Source organism: Heptranchias perlo, chromosome 31 (genome assembly GCF_035084215.1).
Source record: "Heptranchias perlo isolate sHepPer1 chromosome 31, sHepPer1.hap1, whole genome shotgun sequence".
Classification (NCBI taxonomy): domain Eukaryota; kingdom Metazoa; phylum Chordata; class Chondrichthyes; order Hexanchiformes; family Hexanchidae; genus Heptranchias; species Heptranchias perlo.
The window spans coordinates 14,779,666-14,806,937 of NC_090355.1; the positions used below are offsets into that span (position 1 = coordinate 14,779,666).

A 27,272-nucleotide genomic window follows, 5' to 3' on the forward strand; every position below is an offset into this window, starting at 1 on the left:
ACATCCTTTTCTATTCCATCTCTAGCTGGAAATTGAAAAGAGGCCGTGGACACATTTCACATAGAGGGTCATTTCATGTATCTTGTTGCATGACTTTATAGTGTTCTCTTCATATTTTCTATTAGGTTGCCACAAATTGAACTCCTCTGGGATAAACAAACTATTTAGAACCCTTCATTAAGACTAGATTCCCTAAAGCAATGTGGTCACATCAGTTTAAAATAAGCATTTGCACACTTTACAAATCTATTATGAACTGCTTTTATTTATAACATTTGAGCAAGATTTGCATACAAATTCAGAACACTAATGGATCAAGCATAAATGCCCTTAAAACCGTTGAAAATTATAATGAATGCAAACAGTAATGTATTTGTAAATTTCTGGAAGGACTTGCACAAAAAAAACTGACCTGCACTAAAGGTCTTTAAAAATTTTATGCAAAATGGCGTTTTTAACGTCCAACCATCACGCAACAGCAGATGGCAAATTCATAAAGACAAACTATTACTACTTTTACTATTACTAATACTACTACATGTAAAAAAGTTTTACTTGAATTCATGTTAAAAACAGGTTGTTCATTTATACAATCTTGAGGTGAGTTTTACTTGAGAGTAAAATCACACAATAATCAGCACCATAACTGTTGGCCCTCACTATAACAAAAGTTCAGTTTATTAAATGTCCTATCGTCAATATCTAGACAGACAATTCGCAGGAAGAATTTATCAGTACAGCTGAGCTGGTGCTTCAAGAAGTCTGTTCACATAAGTGGAGCCATTTCTCTCAATACAGCTCGATGTGGTCCAGGTTGAATTAGCATGTCAAGAAACATTGGCGGATGTGGCTGAGCTGGTGTCTGGGAGTCCGTTTTGTTGTGCTTCCAGTTGAGACACTGTGACTTGTCGCTGAGCAATGGCAGCAGCTGAATGCTTGCACTTCTCTGAACCACATTGACAGGTAAAATATTTACTCTTGATGTCCCAGAACCTGTCTCCATAGTCAAAACTAAAAAACAAATACAGCAATGTATTAAAAGTGCTCCTTAAAAAAAACAATGATTCCCCTAATGCAACTCTTTGCTGCCTCTTAACAGCACTTTTATTTTCCATCTTGATTGCAAATGCTGATTTCAACACGACATTCATCACTGCATAAATTGAACATCACTTCTACACTGCAGGTGTCCATTTGTCACCTGTATTTTCTTTGGAGCAGTATGAACCAGTAGTAGAGAGGTATACTGCTGGTTCCATACTGCTCTGAAATGAGCGGAAAGCAGAGCACTGAGAATATTTTAGGTAAGTGAATAGCCAAACATCCCAAGAGTACCCCCATTTGCCACACATCATCCTAACCTGTCTCCTGCATTAAAATGGACATACGCAGGTCTCAACCAGGGAATCCAGCTACCCCTAGACAAGTCCCCCCACACCTTACTGAAGTCAGAACACAGTGTGCACAACATTTAACTTCCATGGCACTCAATTTTGAAAGGGGCCAAGTATCTGATGAAAAAAAATCTCTTCCAAACTTAGGTGCAAATCTATATTAAAAAATGCGCTGAGTTAAAATAGAAGTTCATGAACATTTATAGATACGGTGATACTCATATTTGAAAGGAACATATAAATTTACAAGGGAGCTGCTAGCTTTTAGATAATTGAGACACGAACATCATTCCTCTGAATCCAACTTTCCTATCTGAGCTACCTGTGCCACCGAGGGCACGTGGTAAGTAAAATGTCCTCACGTGGATGGAGGGGAAAAAACCAGTCATCCTGTGCTGTGCGTGTTCACCTGGTTTAAGACAGGAGACTAAACTGTCTGCCAGTCATCTTGACTGTGATTCGTGCATTGCGCTTGGAGACCCAAAACTATAAGAGAAAAGGAATCTCATCCTGAATAAAATAATGTGATTCATTTCTCATAGAAGTGAGAATGGAACACAAAATATTCTGGGCATAACCATTTCCAAAGGAAACAGCGATGAGAAAAAGACTGATAAGTTTGCTTAAAATTTAGCGTTGTATTTTTAAGTTATACAATTACATTACTTTTTGATTCATAAGCAGGAAAGATTACACAAACTAAGGTTTCATTCCCTGGAATTTCAAAGATTAAGGGGTGATTTGATCGAAGTTTTCAAGATATTACGAGGAACTGATAGGGTAGATAGAGAGAAAGTATTTCCGCTGGTTGGGGAGTCTAGGACTAGGGCACATAGCCTAAAAATTAGAGCCAGGACTTTCAGGAATGAAGTCAGGAAACACTTCTACACGCAAAGGGTGCAAGAAGTTTGGAACTCTCTTCCGCAAATGGCAGTTGATGCTAGCTCAATTGTTAATTATAAAATCTGAGTTTAATAGATTTTTGTTAACCAAAGGTATTGAGGGATATGGGGCTAAGGCGGGTATATGGAGTCAGGTAACTGATCAGCCATGATCTCACTGAATGTCAGAAGAGGCTTGAGGGTCTACTCCTGTTCCTACTATTTCCATTCTCAGGACCTCGATCCAAGTTGATGAGAGGACACCAATGAAATATGGTTAATCTGGAGTGTTTCAAAGTTAATGTTCATAGATTTACAGGATTAGATCATAAATACTTTCCATCCTTCCAGCAGAGAAGATTAAAAGGTTTTTAAATTTCCATACATGCATATGCATTACAAACTCCAAACAAGCAATTCAAGATATAACTCAATGGGATCGATTTTGTTGTGGAGCAGAGATTGGGCGGAAGGTGGGCAGGTTGTCCATAATATAGTTCGGACGTTATTAGAATAAAATTGGCACACCACCAGCACTAATTGAGCTGAATTCCGACTTTTTCCTGAGTGACTCAGACAATCTCTTTAAACGACGTTTGTGTGACCACTTATCACATAGTTTAAGTGGGCGGGACTAGCGCAGCGTGGGCACTGCATGTTCTAACTTTAAAACTGCATCAGGGTCCTTTGTACATCACAGGACCCCGATTTGTACAAAGTAATAAGGCCCGTTTCCAGTGGGAGCCTTGGTCTATTTCCCGGGTCATCTTAAGATCGCAGCCGGCACGAAGACAGCTGGATGTTATAGACGACAATTTTGGTTAAGTGTCTCAATAGTTCCCTGAAAAAAAATAACTGTCTGATTTCGTCACGCATTATTATTTGAATATAACAGCAAGGGTAATGTTCAATCCTCTTTTCAAAGAGCTCATTTCTTCCATAACTTTATTGGTTTCCTCTATCATACACCAATTTTCTTTAATCAAGAGAATTAGCTGTTCCCAGTCCTCTGCCAATGCAGTTCTGTACTCAGCTGCTAGGTGTATGAGGGTTAAGTCCATTCAGAGACTCCTCACACAATCCAATGGGTGAGCACAAACAGAACTCCATTGTGCAGCACACATGTACATCATCAGCGAATGTTGCATGTTTAACAAATGCATATGGCAGCTACCTCTATGTTCATCTTTTTCAGAAAACATTCCAAGAACATCAGCTTCTTGTGTAATAGTTCTGCCAAGTGCTTTTTTTAAAACAACTAGTTTGAACTTTGACTATTTTAAAGTCACAAAATAATTACAAATTATCTTGGCCATATGGCCATTCTGCCCATTTTACACAGTGAATGAACTTGTACTCATGTAGCCCCTATCAGGGCCACAGGACATTGCAAACGCCTTCAGTCAATTGCGTATAGCAAGGTACTACAAACAGCAATGAGATAAATGACCAGATAATCTATTTTAATGATGTTGGTTGAGTGATAAATATTGGCAAGGACACCTGGAAAACTCCCCTGCTCTTCTTCAAATAGTGCCATGGGATAATGTCTGTCCACCTGAGAGAGCAGAAGGGACTTTGGTTTAAAGTCTCATCTGGAAGATGGCACCTCCCTCACTACTGCATTGAGCTGTCAGCCTGGATTATGTGCTTAAATTCTGGGGTGGGGCTAGAACTCTCAACCTTCTGCCTCAGAAGCGAGAGTGCTACCACTCAGCCAAGGCTGACATCCATCCAGAAATACGCTACAGTCCCTCCATTGCAACATCTTATCCTATTGGTTCTTAAATAATTCCAGGGTTTTCATCTCCACTACTCCATCTGAAAGTCCATTGCATCACCCTGTGAAGAACTTCCTGGTATCAGTCTAAAACTGACTTATTAGTTTGAAACTGTGCCTATTTGTCCCACTCAGGCAACCTGTAATTTTCCAGATTTACTTTCTCCATTCTGTTAATTATCTATCTTAAATACTTCCACATCACCTGTTATATGTCTCGATTCATGGCTGCAAAGCTCAGGTTTCTCCAATCTTTCCTCATAACTCTAAACTGCTGAAAATGGGGTTCAGCCCAGTGGCTCTTTATTGCATTTTTTCCAATGCTTTAATTGTGTTTTGGTGACCAGAACTGGACACAGTACTCAAGGTGTGGTCTGACCAGTGCACTATGCAGTTTAGTCATGACTTTGAATGACTTGCATTTTACTGTTTTGGCAACAGAGTTTAACATTCCATTGACTTTGTTGATTGCTGCCCTGAATTGGTTGGATGTGATGAGTGCAGTTTAAAAAAGACCCTCATGTCTCTTTCAACTTCATCCACAGCTATTTCAACACCATTCATGGGGTACATGGATAACCATTTTTCCTTCTTATGTGCAGTGCCTTAACAACAAAATGAGTTGGACAACACATGTCAATGGGCACAAAAATGGAAATGAAATGTAATGCACTAAATTTCGCCTGCCATTGTTTCAGCCACTTACATGCTTTGTCCAACTCGTTGCAATTTTTGAGCTGCCTCCTCCAATTTCACTGCCCCTCCTAGTTTGGTATTGTGCAAATTTAACCAATTTGCAAAGAATTTCTGAATCCAAGTCATTGATGTAAATTAGAAACAGTAGTTCCAACACCAATCCCTGCGGCAACACACTTATTACCTCCTATGTACCCTAACATAACTCATCTGATAAGTACTTGTTGCTTTCGACTTTCAGCCAACTTTTTATCCTTCCATTCACAAGAATTTCCCTGAATCTCAGTTTTGAGCTTGACAAATTGCCTTTCATGTGGAACTTAGTCAAATGTATTTTGGAAGTTTACATATTACATAGAATGTATTGCACAGAAACAGGCCATGTGGCCCACAGGTCTGTGCCCGTGTTTATGCTCCACATGAGCCTCTTCCCACCCTATCAATACATCCTTCTATTCCTTTCTCCCTCATGTGTTTATCCAGCTTCCCCTTAAATGCACCTAAGCTATTTGTCTCAACCATTCCTTGTGGTAGCCAGTTTTACAATGTAACCACTCTCTGGGTAAGGAAGTTTCTCCTGAATCCTTTACTGGATTTATTAGAGACTATTTTACATTTATGGCCCCTAGTTTTGGTCTCCCCTACAAGTGGAAACATCTTCTCTATATCTACATGTAGATTTATACATGTAGGTACAACATGCAGGATTTTCCACAGTCTACCTGGGTTGTCATTTTCTCAAAGAAATTAAGAGAATTGGTCAAGCAGAATCATTTCCTACCATGTTGATTGCTGTTTACTTGGTTATTATTAAACAAATGATCCTCAAGTTTTCTCCTAATAAACTGATCCCATTATTTTACATGGGATTGAACACAGACTAATTAGTCTGCAGCTGCCCGTGTCTTGTCACCCTTTTTTGAAAATGGACACCTAATTGGCCCGTTTCTAATCTACTGGCAGCTAATTCAGCCTCTACAGGTTAAAAGGATGTTACTTCTGGGAAATTCATTCTATTTAACCAATGTTAAATATTTACCCTAGTTCCTCTCCAGACTTGATTTCTCTACTGCTGAAGAATGCAATTCTTGGGAAACGAAGATCCTGGTGTGACATGAAAACTCGCACTGGGATCAGATTTGGCTCACACAGATGGTTTACAAACCGGCTGACATTTCCATAGTAACGAGCATCAATGCAGTACACCTCCCCTTCCTAAAAAGAAAAGAAAAAGCACAAAAATGGATTTGGTTACTTCTTCCCTCAGTTAAAAATACTGGAAATGTAATTAAAGTGGAGTTTAGAATGTTTATGTTTAGAATGGATAGTGTGAGGCACTTTAGAGAATCAGATACATTTTCCTATTTTGTTTCCTGGTTTTGTCAACTTGTGCACATATAATCTCAAAAGCAACAGCTGATGCCTATCATAAACCACTGGAATTATCAAAACATCTATTATTTTTTGCCAAATACATCGGTAGATTAGATGATTTCCCTGCCCTTCTTAAACATTTGCCATTAATTCAAATTAAATCATTGCAGTAACCAGGCTGTTGCTTTTCAAGGACAATAGGATGGAAGGACTTTATTACAACAGACAAAATGCATAGGTGCAACAACCTAAGAATCTTACTTCTAAGGGAAGAACTTGCAAACTACTTGCCTTTTTTAAAATTCTAGACAAAGTTATACATAGGGTTTTCACTTGATACAGGTCATGAACAAAAATACTAATTTCTAATGCAAACACAACATCTCAGTGGCAGATTTCTTATCACAGAATTGTAAGGATTTGAAGTATATCCATAACAATTCACCAAAAATCTATTTTAAAATGTACTGTTTAATTAGATAATAATTTTTTATTTTACACAGGTTGGTAAGGGAACTGGAAAAATGCCATAATGGTGGATTATAAAGCACTCTTCTGAAGTTGTGACAGAGAAGAGGAAGCGTTAATCTGCATCTAGCCGTGTTCATGACCCTGGAATAGATGATGCTGACACTGGGTGCTTGAGTGGAAAGTGTTCTATTCCCAACACTAACAGGCCACATATTTGATAAGCACAGAAAAGAAAAAAAATCGAAAAATGATTACTAAGATCAGAGATTTCTCCACGTCGATAATGTTCACCCAGAAATGTTAGCTGTAGTGCTACTCGTATGAAGGAAAACATTATCTAATCAGAATTCAAGCACATAGAACATATCCATGTATAAAAAACTTTAAAAAAATCAGAAAGCAATCAGTTTAGAACTTAATATGATGGTTAAGAGAAATGATAACTACAGAATGGTAAATTCAATGCCTGGTAAATAAAAGTGTGCATAAAGGTCTGTGGGAAAAGATGGATACCTCATTGGTTTATTATAACACACTCTGGATGTTACTTGTTCATTTTGCCCTTTACAGACTGCCCCCATGGACACTAGTATGCTTTTCCTCTTGAATGACAAAACGAGTGTACGTTTTTTTTAAAAATTCTTTTGAATGTAAAAATGTGCATGTGTTAATTACAATTGACCCCCTTTCATTGAATTCTATAAATTGAAGGCAATAATACCAGGTTACTCAATTTTGCCATGATACCTCAAACAAAACTGAAATTATGAACATTTAGTAACAAATTAACAGCACACAATAGATGCACATTTAGGCTGTTTTTTCAAATTATTCTGGAGAGATTAGAGAGCTGAGGTTGTTCACCTTAGAGCAAAGAAGGATTATGGGGAGATTTAATAGAGATGTCAAAATTATGAAGGGTTTTGATAAAGTAAGGAGAAACTGTTTCCACTGGCAGATGGGTCAGTAACCAGAGGACACAGATTCAAGGTAATTGGCAAAAGAAGCTGAGGGGAGATGAGGAGAAATGTTTCACTCAGCGAGTCATTATGGTCTGTAATGCACTGCCTGAAAGGGTGGTGGAAGCAGATCCAATAGTAACTTTCAAAAGGGAAATTTATATATTTATAAAAACACACACACACACACACACACACACACACACACTTGAAAAGGACTACATTTGCAGGGATATGGGGAAAGAGTAGGGGAGTGGGACTAATTGGATAGATCTTTCAAAGAGCCAGCACAGGCACGATGGGCTGAATAGCCTCCTTCTGTGCTGTATGATTCTATTTCTAGTGGAAAGGTTAGTTTGTTATTTTGAGTATTCCACTGGTAGGTTTATACCTCATTAAAACAATGAATGGCACCACTGGAGGTGCCAAAGTCACTCTGTCAAGCCATTAAGATTTGCTATCTGGCATTTTTTTAATCAAATGGGAAAAATCCAAGAGTGTGTTGTCTTGCAAATATGGAAGTGAATGATTACAGCAAATGAAAGACACAGTTCCATACCTGAGCTGGTTTTCAGTCAGTATACACACATGAAAACGCTCAGCACCCAATCATCCTTTTTAATGAAACTTATTTGACTTCGTGTCAGGATTGACTGAGCACATGGATAAGGTTTATAATTAAGTAACAACAAGCACATGACAGCAGAGGTAAAACATCAGCATGGATATGCAACATAAAGGGTACAAAACTACAAGAAAATAAGATCTGCAAACAACAATGAAATTTTCTCAGGCTTCAACTCACGCCATTCCTGCTGGCAAGTACAGAGGACAATAGGTCTTCCAACATCCTTGAGATAAGAACATAAGAAATAGGAGCAGGAGTAGGCCATTGAGCCTGCTCCGCCATTCAATAAGATCATTGCTGATCTTTGACCTCAACCCCCCACCCCGCGCCATCCACATATTCCTTGATTCCCTTAGTGTCCAAAAATCTATTGATCTCAGTCTTGAATATACTCAACGACTGAGCATCCACGGTCCTCTGAGGCAGAGAATTCCAAAGACTCACAACCCTCTGAGCGAAGAGATTTTACCTCATCTTGGTCCTAAATTGCCAACCCTTTATCTTGAGACTATGTTCCCTAGTTCTAGACTCTCCAGCCAGGGGAAACAGCCTCTCAGCATCTATCGTGTCAAGCCCTCGAAGAATCTTATACATTTCAATGAGATCACCTCTCACTCTTTTAAACTCCAGGGAATATAGGCCCATTCTACTCAATCTCTCCTCATAGAACAACCCTCTCATCCCAGGAATCAATCTAATGAACCTTCGTTGAACAAGGCAACTATATCCTTCCTTAGGCAAGGAGACCAAAACTGTACCCAGTACTCCGGGTGTGGTCTCACCAGAGCCCTTTATAATTGCAGCAAAACCTCCTTACTCTAATACTCCAACCGCCTTGTAATCGAGGCTAACATACCATTTGCCTTCCTAATTGTTTGCTGTATCTACATGTCAACTTTCTGTGATTCATGTACAAGGACACCTAAATCCCTCTGACTACCAACATGTCTTTTTGTTTCATCTTTTGAAAAAATATTGTTTTTCTATTCTTCTGACCAAAGTGGATAATTTCACATTTCCCCATATTATATTCCATCTGCCACCTTATTGCCCACTCACTTAACCTGCCTATATCCCTTTGCAGACTCTGTGTCCTCCTCACAGCTTACTTTCCTACCTCACTTTGTATCGCCAGCAAACTTGGATACATCACACTCGGTCCCTTCATACAAGTCATTAATATAGATTGTAAATAGCTGAGGCCCAAGCACCAATCCCTGTAGTACCCCACCAGGTACAGCCTGCCAACCTAAAAATGACCCATTTATCCCTACTCTCTGTTTTCTGTCCGTTAACCAATCCTCTATCCATGCCAATATGTTACCCCCAACCCCATGAGTCTTGCGTAACCACCTTTTATGTGGCACCTTATTGAATGCCTTTTCAAAATCCAAATATACGACATCCACTGGTTTACCGACCCTGCCAGTTACATCCTCAAAAAACTATAATAAATTTGTCAAACACAATTTCCCTTTCATAAAACCATGTTGACTCTGCCTAATCATATTATGATGTTCGAAGTGCCCTGTTACCACGTCCTTAAAAATGGATTTCAACATTTTACCGACGACTGATGTCAGGCTAACTGGCCTATAGTTCCCTGTTTTCTCTCTCCCTCCTTTCTTGAATAGCGGGGTTACATTTGCTACCCCTCAGTCCTCTGGGATCATTCTAGAATCTGGGGAATTTGGGAAGATCATAACCAATATATTAACTATTTCTGTAGCCGCCTCTTTTAGAACCCTCGAATGTCAGGCCATTAGGTCCTGAGAATTTATCGGCTTTTAGTCCCATGAGTTTCTCAAGTACTTTTTCTCTACTGATAATAATTACTTTAAGCTCCTCACTCTCATTAGCCCTTGGTTCCCAACGATTTCTGGTATGCTTTTTAAACCTTCTACTGTGAAGACAGATACAAAATATTTGTTTAACACATCTGTCATTTCCTGATTCGCCATTATAATTTCTCCTGCCTCAGCCTCTAGGGGACCAACGCTTACTTTCGTTACTCTCTTCCTTTTTACATACTTGTAGAAGCTCTGACAATCCATTTTTATATTTCTTGCTAGTTTACTTTCATATTCTATTTTCTCCCTTTTTTCTTACCTGGTTGGATCCATGACGTATTGCTCTAGGAAACTGTCTCAAATGCATTCCATGAACCCGTCCTCCAAACTACCTTGGCCAATTTGATTTCCCCAGTCTATATGTAGATTAAAGTCCCCCATGATTACTGCATTACCTTTGTTACAAGCTCCTATTATTTCACAATTAATACTCTGTCCAATAGGATAGCTACTATTAGGGGGCCGAAAACTACTCCCACCAGTGTTTTCTGCCCCTTGTTATTTCTTATTTCCATCCATGCTGATTCTGCTTCCTGATATTCCGAGCCAAGATCCTTTCTTAGCAGATCTGTCAAACACAATTTCCCTTTCTATGTCTTAATAATAGATTCTAGCATTTTCCCCACTATTGATGTCAGGCTTGTTAATTGTATCCATGTGATTTATATATTTTCTTATTCGTTCACGGGATGTGGGCGTCGCTGGCGAGGCCAGCATTTATTGCCCATCCCTAATTGCCCTCGAGAAGGTGGTGGTGAGCCGCCTTCTTGAATCGCTGCAGTCCGTGTGGTGAAGGTTCTCCCACAGTGCTGTTAGGAAGGGAGTTCCAGGATTTTGACCCAGCGACAATGAAGGAACGGCGATATATTTCCAAGTCGGGATGGTGTGTGACTTGGAGGGGAACGTGCAGGTGGTGTTGTTCCCATGCGCCTGCTGCTCTTGTCCTTCTAGGTGGTAGAGGTCGCAGGTTTGGGAGGTGCTGTCGAAGAAGCCTTGGCGAGTTGCTGCAGTGCATCCTGTGGATGGTGCACACTGCAGCCACAGTGCGCCGGTGGTGAAGGGAGTGAATGTTTAGGGTGGTGGATGGGGTGCCAATCAAGCGGGCTGCTTTATCTTGGATGGTGTTGAGCTTCTTGAGTGTTGTTGGAGCTGCACTCATCCAGGCAAGTGGAGAGTATTCCATCACACTCCTGACTTGTGCCTTGTAGATGGTGGAAAGGCTTTGGGGAGTCAGGAGGTGAGTCACTTGCCGCAGAATACCCAGCCTCTGACCTGCTCTCGTCGCCACAGTATTTATATGGCTGGTCCAGTTAAGTTTCTGGTCAATGGTGACCCCCAGGATGTTGATGGTGGGGGATTTGGCGATGGTAATGCCGTTGAATGTCAAGGGGAGGTGGTTAGACTCTCTCTTGTTGGAGATGGTCATTGTCTGGCACTTATCTGGCGCAAATGTTACTTGCCACTTATGAGCCCAAGCCTGGACATTGTCCAGGTCTTGCTGCATGTGGGCTCGGACTGCTTCATTATCTGAGGGGTTACGAATGGAACTGAACACTGTGCAGTCATCAGCGAACATCCCCATTTCTGACCTTATGATGGAGGGAAGGTCAATGATGAAGCAGCTGAAGATTAGTATTAATTAGTATCAATTAGTATTAATTGTATTCAGGTGGCGCCCATCAACTGGGGACACTTGTATCCATTTATAAGAAAGCTCATCTCGGATGTGGGTTGTGTTTGATCTCTGAATAAAGGCTTGGAAGCAACTGAAGACCAGACTCTTGTATTCTATCCTTCACCACCTGGCGATCCAATTTGTAACAAGCTAACTGGCCTATAGATTCCTGTTTTCTCTCTCCTTCCTTTCTTGAACAGCGGGGTTACATTTGCTACCTTCCAATCCACAGAGACGGTTATAAAATCTAGGGAATTCTAGATGATCAAAACCAAGATTGAAGCCATAAGCGCAAGCTGCAAGGAAGACAGGCGGGATGGCAGAGGCCGGGGGGGGTGGGGGGGGGGGGGAATTCAGCTACAAGTGTGGCTCCATGTCAGTGGGGATCAATTTGCCGAGATTTAAAAAAAATTTCACCCCTCATGCTGCAACATGCAGATTTTGCCTTGTATTCTAACAGATATTCAATCTGTTCAAGTTTTTAAAAAAATATATACATTTTCCTGCATCCTGTGCAATCTCCTAAACATTTGAAAAGTGTTAATTTCCCTTAAAAGCACATTAGTTACAAATGTTATTGCAGATAACGATTGCAAGAATTGGAAGAAAAATGACAAATTAAATTAAATTAATAAAATCAGTGACCATAAAATTAAAATGGAGCAAAAAAAAGGAAAATTAAACTAATGAAGGGTGAAAAAACTATTCAAAGAGGGGAACCTGGGTACATTCTAGAGAAACTTAAAATCCCAACAATATCCTTTCTGGAACCATACTTTTGTAGGTTTTCCGATCCTTTTTGAAAGTTGCAATATTTATTGTGATGGTAAAATGATGGATTGTACTGGTTGATATTTTAGATTGAACCGATCGACATGTGTGCTCAAAATAAAGAATAATTGTTTGAACTTTATCCAGTTTTCAGACCCTTTCAAAAAGAGTCTGAAAACGTACAAAAGTATGATTCTAGAAAGGATATTGTTTGGATTTTAAGTTTCTCTGGGATGCACCCATGTTCCCCTCTTAGAATAGTTTCTTCACCCTTCATTTGTTGCATTTTCCCTTTTTTTGCTCCATTTTAATTTCATGGTCACTGATTTTATTAATTTAATTTGTCATTTTTCTTCCAATCCTTGCAATCCTTTATCTGTAATAACATTTGTAACTAATGTGCTTTTAAGGGGGGGGAACTGCACGCAATGTTCCAGTCAGTGCAATTTTCTGTGTTTATACAGCGGTATTAGGCATCACTCAACACGTCAGCACGCAAATTAATCACAAAAAGCTGCTCAATTTGAGCACTTTATGAGGCATTTCTCGGAATCCTAATCAGAGATCAGACAGCCACAAATTAACACATTTACAAGAGTATGAACTGAAACACTGATTATCCTCAATTTAGATGTTAAAATTTTAAATTTGAAAAAGTAGTTGAATTCAATGCCATTTTGAGAATTTAAATCTATTTAGATTGTTTTAAAACGATAGTTAACTGTCAAGCAAGCATTCGGATGCACATCGCTCACTTATTCAATTCTTATTCTAAACAAGAAAAAATATTTAATTTTCAGAATCATTTGCACCATTCAGAAGATTATTAATATTTTTTTTAAATTGACAGACCTGAGTTTCAGATGGCCGTTTAGACAAAACGTTTTTGGTAATTCCACTTTACTTAAGTAAGCAGCAAGAATACGCACACCCTTTCCTTTTAAATGTTCATATGATTCAAAACAAGAAGCTGAAGCAATCAAAGCTACTGCATCATTCTGTCAATACCATGGCATGATGTCAATAACATTATACAGGGGATGGCTTGTGCTGTTCTAATGAAAATTCTCTCAGCTAAAAAGTGATTTTGAGATATTAATTTTGGTAGTACTATTAGTAGTCTTCCTTATCACTTGCTATTATGCTTTTAAATTGTTAAATAAAGCTGGTAAGCTGTAATAAACACATTTAAATTGATTTCTCCGATTTTGCAAAATGCACGAAGTGCAACATATTAATCTGAAATTTGTCCATAAATTAATAGCAATAATATGAATCAGGAGATGGCTAAAAAAGGTAAATCCAACACTCCATTTATACTACTTGAAGTGCTCTTCGTTATTGTGACAGTTTCTTAGCTGTTCTTGCTGAAGACATTAGCTTTGTAGGTAATTACTATCACACATATTTATTCACCATATTAAAAATATTAACATTTGCACACAGATGTAAGATTTTATGTCCCATTGTCACACTTTTATGTCAATATTATACTATTATAAATGTCTATTTCTCTCATTTATAATGGGTTTGGCTTCTGCAAACTTGTCATGCTGTAATTACATAATCTGGCCACTTTTTCTACCGATCGTTGAAAATGTTGTTCCATTTAAAAATGTTTGGTCGCCATTTTGTTTTACCTCTGCAACTGAGATTCCCACTGCCCACAATCAGGGTTTAAAATAAACAAGTAAAACACATTTCATAAGATGGTGATTAAATTCATCTAATGAAATGTCTTGATTGAAGTTTTTTTTAAACCAGGTCCCAAGAGCTGTAGTGATGTGAGCTGAATTTGGACTGTGCTGTCTGATCATGTGCAGTGTGCCTAATTTCCCAGGATGCATCAGTCCCATTCAGCCAACTATACTAATGAAACATTTTTCTTCAGTTTCTCGCAATTGGTGCTCAGTTTTTTTCAAAATTATTTGAAGAAAAGCAAGGACTAATTTCAAAATCTTTATATTGAGTGTTTTTTTTTAAATCTGAGGCCGTGTGAGAGAAAAAAATGGCTGTCCTGATTACACACCTGCTATAGCTTTTGTTTTGTGTTCTATATATTTTAGAAAGTGTATTAAACTGAGGGACATGGGGAAGGTGGGGATGGAGGAGGGCAGGAAGGAGAGAAAGACAGACAGACACACACACACACGAGCGTGAGAGCCTTTCTTCGTGCTAATAATTCAATTTTCAAAAATGTTTTATGAAGCTAATCAATTATTTCACCTGACAGTTAGAAAAGGTATATGCTTAAAACTGTGAGACAGCTTCTAATTGTTAGTGCCTATAAGACAAAGAAAGGGGGAGGCGGACAATGTCTTTCCTCATTCTCTTCGATTTGTTTTTCTTTTTAAAAAAAAAAGTTGAATTTTGAAATCAAACAAGCCTCTTTGAGGGAAATAGATAAAAAAGAGTAGGAAGGAGGAAGGAGGGAAGAAAACATGAGGGTGAGGGGCGGTGGATAGTGACAGGTGCGGTGAATGATAGCTGAGCAAAGGGGAAGAGAAGATACAGGAATTGAACAGGTCATAATGGGAGTGAGGAGGTCGTACGAAAGAGAAGGGCTTGGGGGATGTGATTGGATCTCAGGCCAGAGAAATATACATGATTGGGGGAGGGGATGGGGAGTCGCTGAAGGCCACATTTGCACTGGAATCCCCTACTTAAATGCAGCCTGCAGCCATTGGCGGTTCCTCTCCCTGCCACACCAAGCCATGCCACCGCCACTTCCCCAAAAAGGAGCAAGACAGAGAAGCGAAGAGAGTCGAGAGACGGAAGCAGATGGGAAAGAAAGTGACAGAAGTAGGAGGGGAACAAAAGAGAATAAAACAGCAACACAGAGAAAGCACAAACAGGTGAGAGAAACGATATTCTCCATCATGTGCAATACCATAAGAGATCGACTCATCTATATTATAAATCTTGCACGTGGCTCACACTTCCTGTCCACAAATGTTACTACCAGTGCCACAATTTTGAATTTTTGTGTCAAAATTTCAAGTTGAAAATGACTGTGTAAACATTTGTAATGGGACTACTTATCGAAAGATGTAAATTCTTCCTCTGTAAACATCTTGCTACCATAGTACATTGATGAACCAATCGAATCACTCAAAATGCTTTTTGAAATTTTTTTTAAAACTGTCATTTTTTCCTCAGTAACTAGAATTTCTATTGTCCAAATTAAGATTTCAAACAAAGTTTAAAAATTCAAATAATTACAAACTGCACAGTGACATGATTATTTACCCAATGAATTGCCTTTGTGCCTTTTAATACCTTCATTAGCCCCAATACTGCCAGACACTGGCCCCAAAAGCTTCAAAACACCCCCCAATCCTGTTGGACTCCAAAACTCCACTCCAAACTCCAGGAACCTGGGGCCCTTAAACATGCTCACAGACTTCTAGACCACAATTCCAGTGCTTCCAAATCCCAGAACTGCCCCAATGTTCCAAGATCCTGAGAACTCCCTCACCATACTCCCAGATCCTCCTTCCCAATTATCCTAGATCCCAACACCTACCCAGTGTTTCCAGAATTTCCCTTAGTGCCCCCATTCCAGTACTGTCAGATTCCAGGCCCCTTTCCTTGTTCTCTCAGGTCTTGGACGACCCACATTATGGTATGTCAGTGTCTCTTCTTATTCTATTTGGCATATCACCCTTGTTCTTATAAAACCTCTGATTTACTATGCAACATCACAGGAAATCTGTCAGTGAACTGTGAATTATTTCATCCATGTCCCATGCTGTTGCATACAATTATCTACCATGCTCTCTTATAAATACCCTTGGATGCACTATTGTGATTGATAGTCATTTTGTCCCAAAGTACATATCGTTCGTGGTTTAGCAAACAAAATCTGAATCACGGAGAATAACTGGGAATTTGCTGAAACCCCCAAGATCAAACACCACAAAATAGTTATTCATATTTTGGATATACCTTTACAAAAACAGATTTGAAGAAAAATGTCAATTGTAATGACAGTAATTTCAAAATCAAGTACTTGGTCAGCTGAGTAATGTGAAAAAAAAAATAACTCCTCCCAGTTGACAGGAGAGATGGTCCTTTACTTCCCTGTGGAGGATCACTATTTTGGATCTCTCACAGCTGAAAGCAGTCCCACAGACATCAGTGACAAGATCAGTCAGTAAGCAGATGAAATGGAAATCATGCAAATTGGCACCTTAGTCTGCCTTAGATTCCACATCATGACTACCATCGACACCACAAACTGCCGGCTCACAGTGGAAAGGATATCCAAGAAGATCGCACATTTAGACACAGACATCAAGTTTTTACAGAGCTGCAAGAAAGCAGACAAGATCCCAAAAGGACTCCAGATCACGAACCCACTCAGGTCCACATACAACTCGGATTATGCTGAGAGACTCTGCCGCCGTACATCTCGCACACTCCGCAACCATCTCGTACACCAACTCTACAGCAGACGCCACAACCTCGAAACTAAGATAGAGTCCATACTCTCAACCTGTACTCAGGACACAGCAGACCAGCTACGTTATACCGCCAAACAGACGAGGCAACGGAACTACGCTGCCTACATGAAAACCAAGAGCAGGAAGCTTGAGAAACTCGGCATCACCACCAGCATCGACCAAGCTTCCCCTGGTACCACGGTTGCAACCACAGGGAAGTCTATCGTCAATTTGTCCGACCACACCCTTCAACCAGACGAAATCGAAGTTCTCAGCCGAGGGCTCAATTTCTGCCCCACTACCAAAATGGACCCCACGAGTCTCGCGGCGGACACAGAGGAATTCATCAGGAGAATGAGGCTCCGGGAATTCTACCACAAACCACAAAATTTCAGCAGCGAACCCAATGAGACAATCGACGATCCGGAACAGCAGACAGAGGGATCCGCGGTACAGCAACCGAAGAGGAAAGAGTCAAACTGGACTCCTCCAGAGGGTCACTGCCCTCAGCTGGACATGTATGCTCAAGCTGTCAGGAAATGCGTCAATGCCAGATTCATCAGCCGCACTCAGAAGACAGTCCAGAATGTCACCCGAGCACAACGCAACGCCATCAACGCTCTCAAGACCAACCGCAACATCGTCATCAAACCAGCGGACAAAGGAGGAGCCATAGTCATACAGAACAGAACAGACTATTGCAAAGAAGCATACCGACAACTGGACAACCAGGAACACTACAGACGGTTACCCGCAGACCCGACCAAAGAACACACCCACCAGCTCAACAAACTGATCAAGACCTTCGATCCAGACCTTCAAAGCATCCTACGCACTCTCATCCCACGTAATCCCCGCGTGGGAGACTTCTACTGCCTCCCAAAGATACACAAAGCCAACACACCTGGACGTCCTATCGTATCAGGCAACGGAACCCTGTGTGAGAACCTCTCTGGATACATCGAGGGCATCCTGAAACCCATCGTACAGGGAACCCCCAGCTTCTGTCGCGACACTACAGACTTCCTACAAAAACTCAGTACCCACGGACCAGTTGAACCAGGAACACTTCTCACCACGATGGACGTCTCGGCACTCTACACCAGTATCCCCCACGATGACGGCATCGCTGCGACAGCATCAATACTCAACACCAACAACAGCCAATCTCCGGACGCCATCCTACAACTCATCCGCTTCATCCTGGATCACAATGTCTTCACCTTCGATAACCAGTTCTTTACCCAAACACACGGAACAGCCATGGGGACCAAATTCGCACCCCAATACGCCAACATTTTCATGCACAAGTTCGAGCAGGACTTCTTCACTGCACAAGACCTCCAACCAACACTATACACCAGATACATCGACGACATTTTCTTTCTATGGACCCACGGCAAGGAATCACTAAAGAGACTACACGATAACATCAACAAGTTCCATCCCACCATCAAGCTCACCATGGACTACTCCTCAGAATCAGTTTCTTTCTTGGACACACGAATCTCCATCAAAGACGGGCACCTCAGCACCTCACTCTACCGCAAGCCCACGGACAACCTCACGATGCTCCACTTTTCCAGCTTCCACCCTAACCACGTCAAAGAGGCCATCCCCTATGGACAGGCCCTGCGAATACACAGGGTCTGCTCAGACGAGGAGGAACGCGATGGACACCTACAGACGCTGAAAGACGCCCTAGTAAGAACGGGATATGACGCTCGACTCATCGATCGACAGTTCCGACGGGCCACAGCAAAAAATCGCATAGACCTCCTCAGGAGACTAACACGGGACGCAACCAACAGAGTACCCTTTGTCGTCCAGTACTTCCCCGGAGCGGAGAAACTACGCCATGTTCTCCGCAGCCTTCAACATGTCATCAATGACGACGAACACCTCGCTATGGCCATCCCCACACCTCCACTACTCGCCTTTAAACAGCCACCCAACCTCAAACAGACCATCGTTCGCAGCAAATTACCCAGCTTTCAAGAGAACAGCGTCCACGACACCACACAACCCTGCCGCGGTAACCTCTGCAAGACATGCCAGATCATCGACACAGATACCACCATCACACGAGAGGACACCACCCACCAGGTGCATGGTTCATACTCCTGTGACTCGGCCAACGTTGTCTACCTCATACGTTGCAGGAAAGGATGCCCCGGAGCATGGTACATTGGCGAGACCATGCAGACACTGCAACAACGGATGAACGGACACCGCGCAACAATCGCCAAACAGGAGGGTTCCCTCCCAGTCGGGGAACACTTCAGCAGTCAAGGACATTCAGCCACCGACCTTCGGGTAAGCGTACTCCAAGGCGGCCTTCGAGACACACGACAACGCAAAATCGTAGAGCAGAAATTGATAGCCAAGTTCCGCATCCATGAGGACGGCCTCAACCGGGATCTTGGGTTCATGTCACGCTACACGTTACCCCACCAGCGAACAAATGTTATCTGTTTTTAATATAACGGGTCAGTTGCTGTCTTTTCTATGTTTCTACCTCTCTATCTCTGTGTTTTTTTTTTGTTTGTTGTTTTTTTTGGTGATTTGTATATTCTGAGACCTGGCAGGTAACACCTGTCTGTCTGCACACTGATTGCCTTGGCAACGGGCAGTTGAAAAAACTGTCTGTTATCACCAGCATTGTTCTGTGAATTATAAATGCGACTTCATTTCGAGGACTTCATTTCCACATCGTTCACCTGAGGAAGGGGGTAGCCTCCGAAAGCTTGTGAATTTAAAATAAAATTGCTGGACTATAACTTGGTGTTGTAAAATTGTTTACAATTGTCAACCCCAGTCCATCACCGGCATCTCCACATCATGCCTTAGATTTGGAGGCAATGAGCCAGCAAAGTTCAGCACTAACTCAGTACACATCACATTATCAACCTGGATGTCAATCACTTCAGACGGTCAGTCGAACCATTTGGTTACAGTTTTTATTACTAACATCCGTGTAGTGGGTCCTGTGTGTAGAAGCCCCACATGAGGTGAGGTTTCCATGTGGTGGGGAGAGAATGATTAAAATATATGTTTTCCCTGGCAGAAGATTTCTTCACAATCTTTTTTTCCCCACAGGATGACTATTATGTTGTATATTGAAAGCACTCTTACACTTACCTTCATTAAATAGTCAAAGCTACTTCTTAAAGTTTTTGATCCATATGCTGTGGTCCTTTCAATAATGGTAATTTTACATATTAAAGTTAATGTTATCAAATTTGTTGACATTCTTCCACCATTATTAATATAAATCTTCTATCTGTATTCTATATAATAATTCATAACCAAATAATGACAGTGCATCTGGAGATATAAAAAGTGCCAAATTGAACTTTGTTATTTTAGTGCAACAACTTTAATTGCACTTTTCCAATCCGACTTCTTATTTTTGCTCATTTTCTTTATTGAGGAGTTTCTCTTTGTATCTCTTCTATCACCAGGCAGCATTTCAAGAAAAAGGGATAACATTCAAGGTTTGGGGGTCAGCGTTACTTAAACTAATTTGTAAATCAAACCTTAACATGGTGTGGCAATAACACAGGAAGTACAGTTGATCTGGCTCAGAAAAGCCATGAGTCAAAATAATGAGTACCTTATTATCGAGGTCAAAAAGATAAGAGTCATCTTCTCGCACATCTGCTTCTGTATCGGTTATAAGTTCCCCAACATACCTTGTACAAAGAAAAGAAGGCACTGTTTGAAAAACTGTTTTTATTGGTAAACTAAAAGTGATACAGAACTGAAACTAACTGTGAAGCAAAAAACTGAAGTTAGCCAATATAGTTGATGGAACATGTAATAATCTGGTCACAATATTATTTTAACTATCTTATCTTCCAATTGTAATAGAATCTCAGAAAACAATATTTTCAGACATAGACTTTAAAAAACACATCAGTGATGAAGATCACCTCTCCATTTGGGTGCCATATGGCTTAAATTCAGGAAGTGACTATATCGGAGAATGTTTTCTAATGGTTTCCACTGTTAACATATGAAGAATAATCATTAACATTAATAAAAATGAAATTTATGGCATGCTACAAAGTAATTAAACCGGGATAATACGCCAACAATGGTTGTATAAAGAACAAAATCACTTTTTACACAACAACCCACGGGATACAGTAACATACTTCAGTAATTTTCATCAGACGATCTAAGCCATCCTTTCACTAATATACTATGCTCAACTTCATCATTACAGATTTTCAGAGAGAAGAGTGGAACATGTAATTTATTTTACTAGATGGGGAAATGTATAAACTCATGATCTTCATAAGGGGAATTATCTGAATATGCCATTATTACCCCATTGGAAAAAAAACATACAATAGGTTGCCAAGTTCTCCAGATGCTTTATGAAGAGAAACACCCCTCAAGGTTGCAAATCAACTGTTTCCCTTTGGGTAAGTGGTCCATTTGTTTTACTTAACTGGAATTTTTCCAGCAAAAAAAGTAATATTCGCAGGGGTAGAGGCCATAGCAATACAAGCCTCAGGTGCCTCTGTAGAAACAAACAGTCTACAAGAAACAACATGGGAAAGCTCCTTTAACCCATCAGCACAACAGGCAGCAGATATGATAAAAGACTAATAGGATCTTGTATAGCTTAAAGGATAGAGTACAAGTCCAAAAAAGTAGCTTCTGCTCCGAGTAGTGCACACATTTCTGGGCACTGTACCATCATGGGGAGGAACACATTAGTGGCTTTGGAGAGAGTACAAAAGGCAACAAAGCTGATGAATGATATTGGGCACCTATGCTGTAAGGAAAGTTGTTTACATTGGAAAAAAGGTGGCTTAAAGATGATCTTAATGAGATTTTTCAGATCCAAACGGAAGTGGATAGTATTGAGCATCACTCTGGGATCTAGTTTAGCAGACATTCTAGGGCAAAGGGACATGGAATCAAGCTTGAATGAGAAAAGTTGAATTAAGAAATCATTTCATCAGGTACAATGTAGCGAAAGCACAGAGTAGCCTCACCAGGTTGACAGTGAAAGTGGAGGATTTTATGAATTTCAAGTGGGCAGACAGGACTAATGAAAGCTACGAAACACAAAGTGGAGCAGCAACTCTGATGATAGGCCTGATGGATGGAAGGTCAGTGGCACATGTACGAGACATGTAGGGGGTGTAATTTGTTAAGTCGAGTGATACGTCATGGGTCTCCTGGGGCTATCTTGATTGCCTCAGGAAGTTAAATGCATGAGACTGCACTATATAACAGATACAATGAACACTGATTGGCCTCGCTCATCATTTCATAAGTACCTGCCCCAGTTTTACTGGGGTTGCCTGGGTCAAAATTAGTAAGTGTTTTTACAGAATTGCCTGCCTCCCTAAAAGGTCTAAATATGGCACATTTATGATAGTAAACAGAGCAGAAAATTAGTTCTAGTCACAATGTCATTACAAATACACATTAAGATCATACTGATCCATGATATTGGTTTATCTCATAAAACATCTCTCAAACAGCAGTAGTATTAACTAGGTATCACTCTGCATTGTTAGGCTTTTGTGTTATTTGTGTTCTGTTAGACAACAGTATGCTTAACGTTGATTTAAATGAACTAAAACAAGTTTCAAATAATAGAGAAGTAAACAAATAAATATACACGACAAGAATCTCCTGCACAGCAAGTTTTTAATAAACCCAATGTCCCAATGTGTAAATGAACATTTCAGAACATAGATTGGAAATATTCAAGATTTGATATTATCGCATGTGCACTCCTCTATTGTTTTAAAATCTAATTAAAATAATCAGGATTAAGGGCCCCTCCATGCAGCCCAGTTAGTACTTCATTAATTAACTGTACCGGCTCTAGAGCATCAGCCAAGGAGATCCCTTTGGCGCACGACTACCTCCTAACAGAGTGTCAATGTGTGCTTGTTCTGTTTAAACTAAGACTGTGAGCCATCTTTTTAAAACCATAGCCTCTAGACGTTTTACTGCCTTCGGCCTCCACCACAAGCTCCATATCCTTGGTACCGATTCCATTCTCCTTCCCGGCCACTGTCTCCAGTAGAACACACTATTTGCAATCGGGGCGTCCCATTCAACCCTGAGCTGGGTTTACGACCAGAGATATTTCACCTGTGTAACACTGCCCGCCTCCACCTCTGCTTCAACCCATCTGCTCATGAAACTCTCATCCATGCTTTTGTTACCTCCAGACTCGGCTAATCCAAAGCTCGCCTGGCCAGCCTCGCATCTTCCACTCCTCCGTAAACTTCAGCTCATCCTAAACTCTGGTGCCTGTATCCCCACCCTGCACCAATTCCCGCCGTCACTAATTTGATTTGACTCCTGGTTCCCAAACGCCTCAAATTCTTATTCTTGTATTTGAAGTCCTCCAAAGCCTTACCCCTCCCTATCTCCATAACCTCATCCAGTCCAACAACACCAGCCCCCCCTCAAAACTCTCCTTTCCTCTGACTCTAGAATCATAGAAAGTTACGGCACAGAAGGAGGCCATTCGGCCCATCGTGTCTGTGCTGGCCGAAAGAGCGCAATCCAGCTTAATGTCACTTTCCAGCCCTGGAGGTTATGGCACTTCAAGTGCACATCGAAGTACTTTTTAAATGAGTTGAAGGTTTCTGCCTCTACCACCCTTTCAGGCAATGAGTTCCAGACCCCCACCACCCTCTGGGTGAAAAAATTTCTCCTCAGCTCCCCTCTAATCCTTCTACCAATTACTTTAAATCTATGCCTCCTGGTCACTGACCCCTCTGCTAAGGGAAATAGGTCCTCCCTATCCACTCTATCTAGGCCCCTCATAATTTTATACACCTCAATTAAATCGCCCCTCAGCCTCCTTTGTTCCAAAGAAAACAACACCAGCCTATCCCATCTTTCCTCATAGCTAAAATTCTCCAGTCCTGGCAACATCCTCGTAAATCTCCTCTGTACCCTCTCTAGTGCAATCAAATTTTTCCTGTAATGTGGTGATGCAGTACACAAGCTGTGGCCTAACCAATGTTTTATACAGTTCTAGCATAACCTCCCTGCTCTTATATTCTGTGCCTCGGATAAGGGAAAGTATCCCTTATCTACCTGTCCGGCTACCTCCAGGGATCTGTGGACATGCACTCCAAGGTCCCTTCTTCCTCCACTTCTCTCAGTATCCTCCCATTTATTGTGTACTCCCCTTGCCTTGTTTGCCCTCCCCAAAAAGTTTCTTTTCTGTTTTGTTTAAAACACACAGTAAACCAGAAAAACAACAACAACTTGCATTTATTAAACATCTTTAATATAGAAAAAAAAATCCCAAGGTACTGGGATTACCTCACACTTCTCTGGATTGAATTCCATTTGCCACTTTTCTGCCCACCTGACCAGTCCATTGGTATCTTCCTGCAATCTACAGCAGTCCTCCTCACTATCAACCACACAGCCGAGTCGGGGCCCATTTCCTCCCCAAGTTCCTAGCCACTTGTACGTCCCACACACCCTTCGCCCTATCACAGCTTTCAGCTGCCTTGGCCCCATGTTCTGGAATTCCCTGCTTAAACACCTTTGCCTCTCCACCTCCTTAAAGATCCTCCTTAAAACCCACCTCTTTGACCAAACTTTTAGTCACCCCTCCTACTTTCTCCTCCTTTGGCTCGGTGTTCAATTTTTCCTGACATCTCTGAAGTACCTTGGGATGTTTTTTCTATATTAAAGATGTTTAATAAATGCAAGTTGTTGTTGTTTTCTGGTTTACTGTATGTTTTAAACAAAACAGAAAAAACTTTTTTTTTACTATGAAGGCCCACAATTCAGGCGAAAACAAAACACAAACCGAGGTATAAACCCACTTTACTGAACTAGCACAAGTACTAACAGAGTTACACAACAAAGCCCAGACTTAACAGAAAAATAAAAGAATGCATATGCCATTTCTAGGATAAGTAAATATCAATGTGCAATATGCATAAAATACACATGAAGAATGCTGGCCATTAATGTCTGTCTGACAAAGATTGGTTTGGATGGATGGATGAAGGAAAAGGAGTTGAAGGGATATGGGAACAGGGTGAGCAAATGTGATTAGAACTATTTGCTTGCATGGAAGATAAACACCAACACGGACTGGTTGGGTCGAATGGCCTGTTTCTATGTTGTAACTTCTATGTAGTGTATGTCTATGTACTACTTTATGACCATTGCATCCCCTGGTGGTGAAATTAAATATCTGCTTTACTTCAATACATGTATGCAATACCAAAGAAATGCAAGCTAATTTTGTAGTAGATTCATCCACAATCTTAACTTGTTAGAAAGTACTGGTTCTAAAAGGTACACCAAAGGATTTGGATTTTCTGGACCATGTTACGATACATTTGTTGTTGTCAGGTTTTGTCATTTCCGAAGACCAAAATCAATGTTTAAAAAAGGGTTTTAATTTAACAGTGAAACGTGCCTTCCTTCCCCCCTACCTCCTCCAAAAAGATTTATAGAAGCAAAATCCCTTTTCAAATATACTAGTGCTCTTTTAGGTCCACAGAAATTTCCCAGAAACAAGAAAATGTATCAAAGAAATTTCAAACCTGAATCTTTTACCCAACCCTAATCATCATCCATTTAGTAATTAGTCAATGAAGCTAAAAGTTTCAGATATTTAAAAGCAGGTTTCTACTCCATTGGATAAGGCTAACAATTGTTGATCTCTCCCCTTCTCGTTGATTTGAACAATTCCACGGTGGAATAGAAATATTCATATTAACAGTCAAGTTTCTTCAAAGCTTTCAAAGGCAATGCTATTTCCACAGAATGATTATTTTCACCAGTTGCAAAATCAAATCAAGTGCATCAATTTCACAAGGATTATTTTGTGAAAAATGACTGTGAATAAACTGACCACAACAGTGATCTCATTTACTATGCTTACAACAGAGAACATAATTAAAATCTGATTACATAGAAAGGCAGAAGATTGAGAGGTGAACATCAAAAATACAAAATAAAAAAAACTACAGGTAAAGACATCGAATAAAAATTAAATCATTATACAAAAGCTAATTAAAGCTGAATGATTCTGAAATGGCTGTTGCCACATCAAGACCTTTCCCAATATAAATATCCAGCAAGACTATTAAATGAGAGTACACTCAATCACAATGTGGGCGTATCTATTGTTAGCCAAGTCAGATGTAACAAAACAAATTAAGACAGATACAGGCAACTACCCCATGCTCTACTGCAACTGCAATGTATGTTTTTTCTGTATGAATCTTTGACATGAGCATCTGCTGCATCTCAAAATTGCAACCTTTAAATTGGTATCCTGGGGCTTTGGTAAATTACCCGAGGGGAGACACTTTTCACAGCTTTAGCTTTTTGGAAGTTATACCTTAGTTATTCACTTCCTTCAACAGACTATAATTTGTGTACTGTATACAATAGGCTAATGTGCTCGGTCTGTGGAAGAAACAGACTTGGTGGGCCAAATAGCCGGACCTCATTTTATACTTTTTTATACTCTTGACTTCAGAATTGTCAGATATGCACCATCATCAAACATCAATATCCTTCAGAGACTAGTGGGGAAGTAAAAATGTTGTCACATGTTGAGTAGAGTTTTGAAGTAAAGGCATTTGAATCATTTATTCAGGAAAACTCATGTTAAAAATAAATAATTCCCTTCATTTGTAGCATGAATGACTGTGATGCCGAACACTTACTCGCAGATAAAATGACCCTTGGGAATGTCCTGCAATGACCGTACACCCCATCCCATTTTGTTTGTACGATAGGTCTGTAGTCGAACCCTGTAAAGGTGGCAAAACAGAACAGGCAATTGTGAAATATTTGTAAATACAGCACAGATCTAAGCAAAAGTGTGCAGAAAAACTTGAAAGTGTCCATGCCACAGATTAACTAGTCATTAATCTCTCTGCTGTTTGTGAAATCCTGCTGTGTGCAAAATAGCTACTGCATTTGCCCACGTAATAAATCATGCATTTCAAAGTAATTCACTGTATGTGAAGGTGATAAGACACGAATAAATGCAAGTCTTTGTATCCTTATATAAAGCTCATTAATTTTATTCATTATATTTCAACAGAAAGCTTGTTTTTCTGGTGCTACACAAGAGGTGTGGAGTTTGAGAGCTGATTTATTTTTCATATTGGAATGGTGAATTGCTGTTAACATGCAAGTGGAACTAACCCCCATGAAATAAATTTACCATGTAAAATTACTGTGAGGAACTAAACATGATAAGATGAGAATTCATGACTATGAAACAAAAGTTGCTTAGGTGCTAGAATGTTATCAAAATCATGCAATACAATGCATTATACACAGAGGTTAAAAACAACAGCTTTGA

At 40.3% G+C, this 27,272-nt stretch overlaps 1 protein-coding gene across 4 annotated transcripts in view; it reads right to left on the minus strand.

Annotated features, from left to right (window-relative positions):
- Positions 1–245: 245 nt before the first annotated feature.
- Positions 246–27,272, minus strand: part of LOC137300506 (histone-lysine N-methyltransferase EHMT1-like) — a 149,593-nt gene continuing 122,566 nt past the window's right edge. For all 4 annotated transcript variants that reach the window (XM_067969605.1, XM_067969604.1, XM_067969603.1 and 1 more), the window contains exons 24-27: positions 26,626–26,712; positions 20,541–20,619; positions 5,791–5,966; positions 246–1,011 (exon numbers count right to left, since the gene is read on the minus strand). In XM_067969605.1, coding sequence (XP_067825706.1) covers positions 828–1,011; positions 5,791–5,966; positions 20,541–20,619; positions 26,626–26,712 — 526 coding nt within the window. In that variant the 3' untranslated portion in view covers positions 246–827. The remainder of the gene's footprint in view (positions 1,012–5,790; positions 5,967–20,540; positions 20,620–26,625; positions 26,713–27,272) is intronic.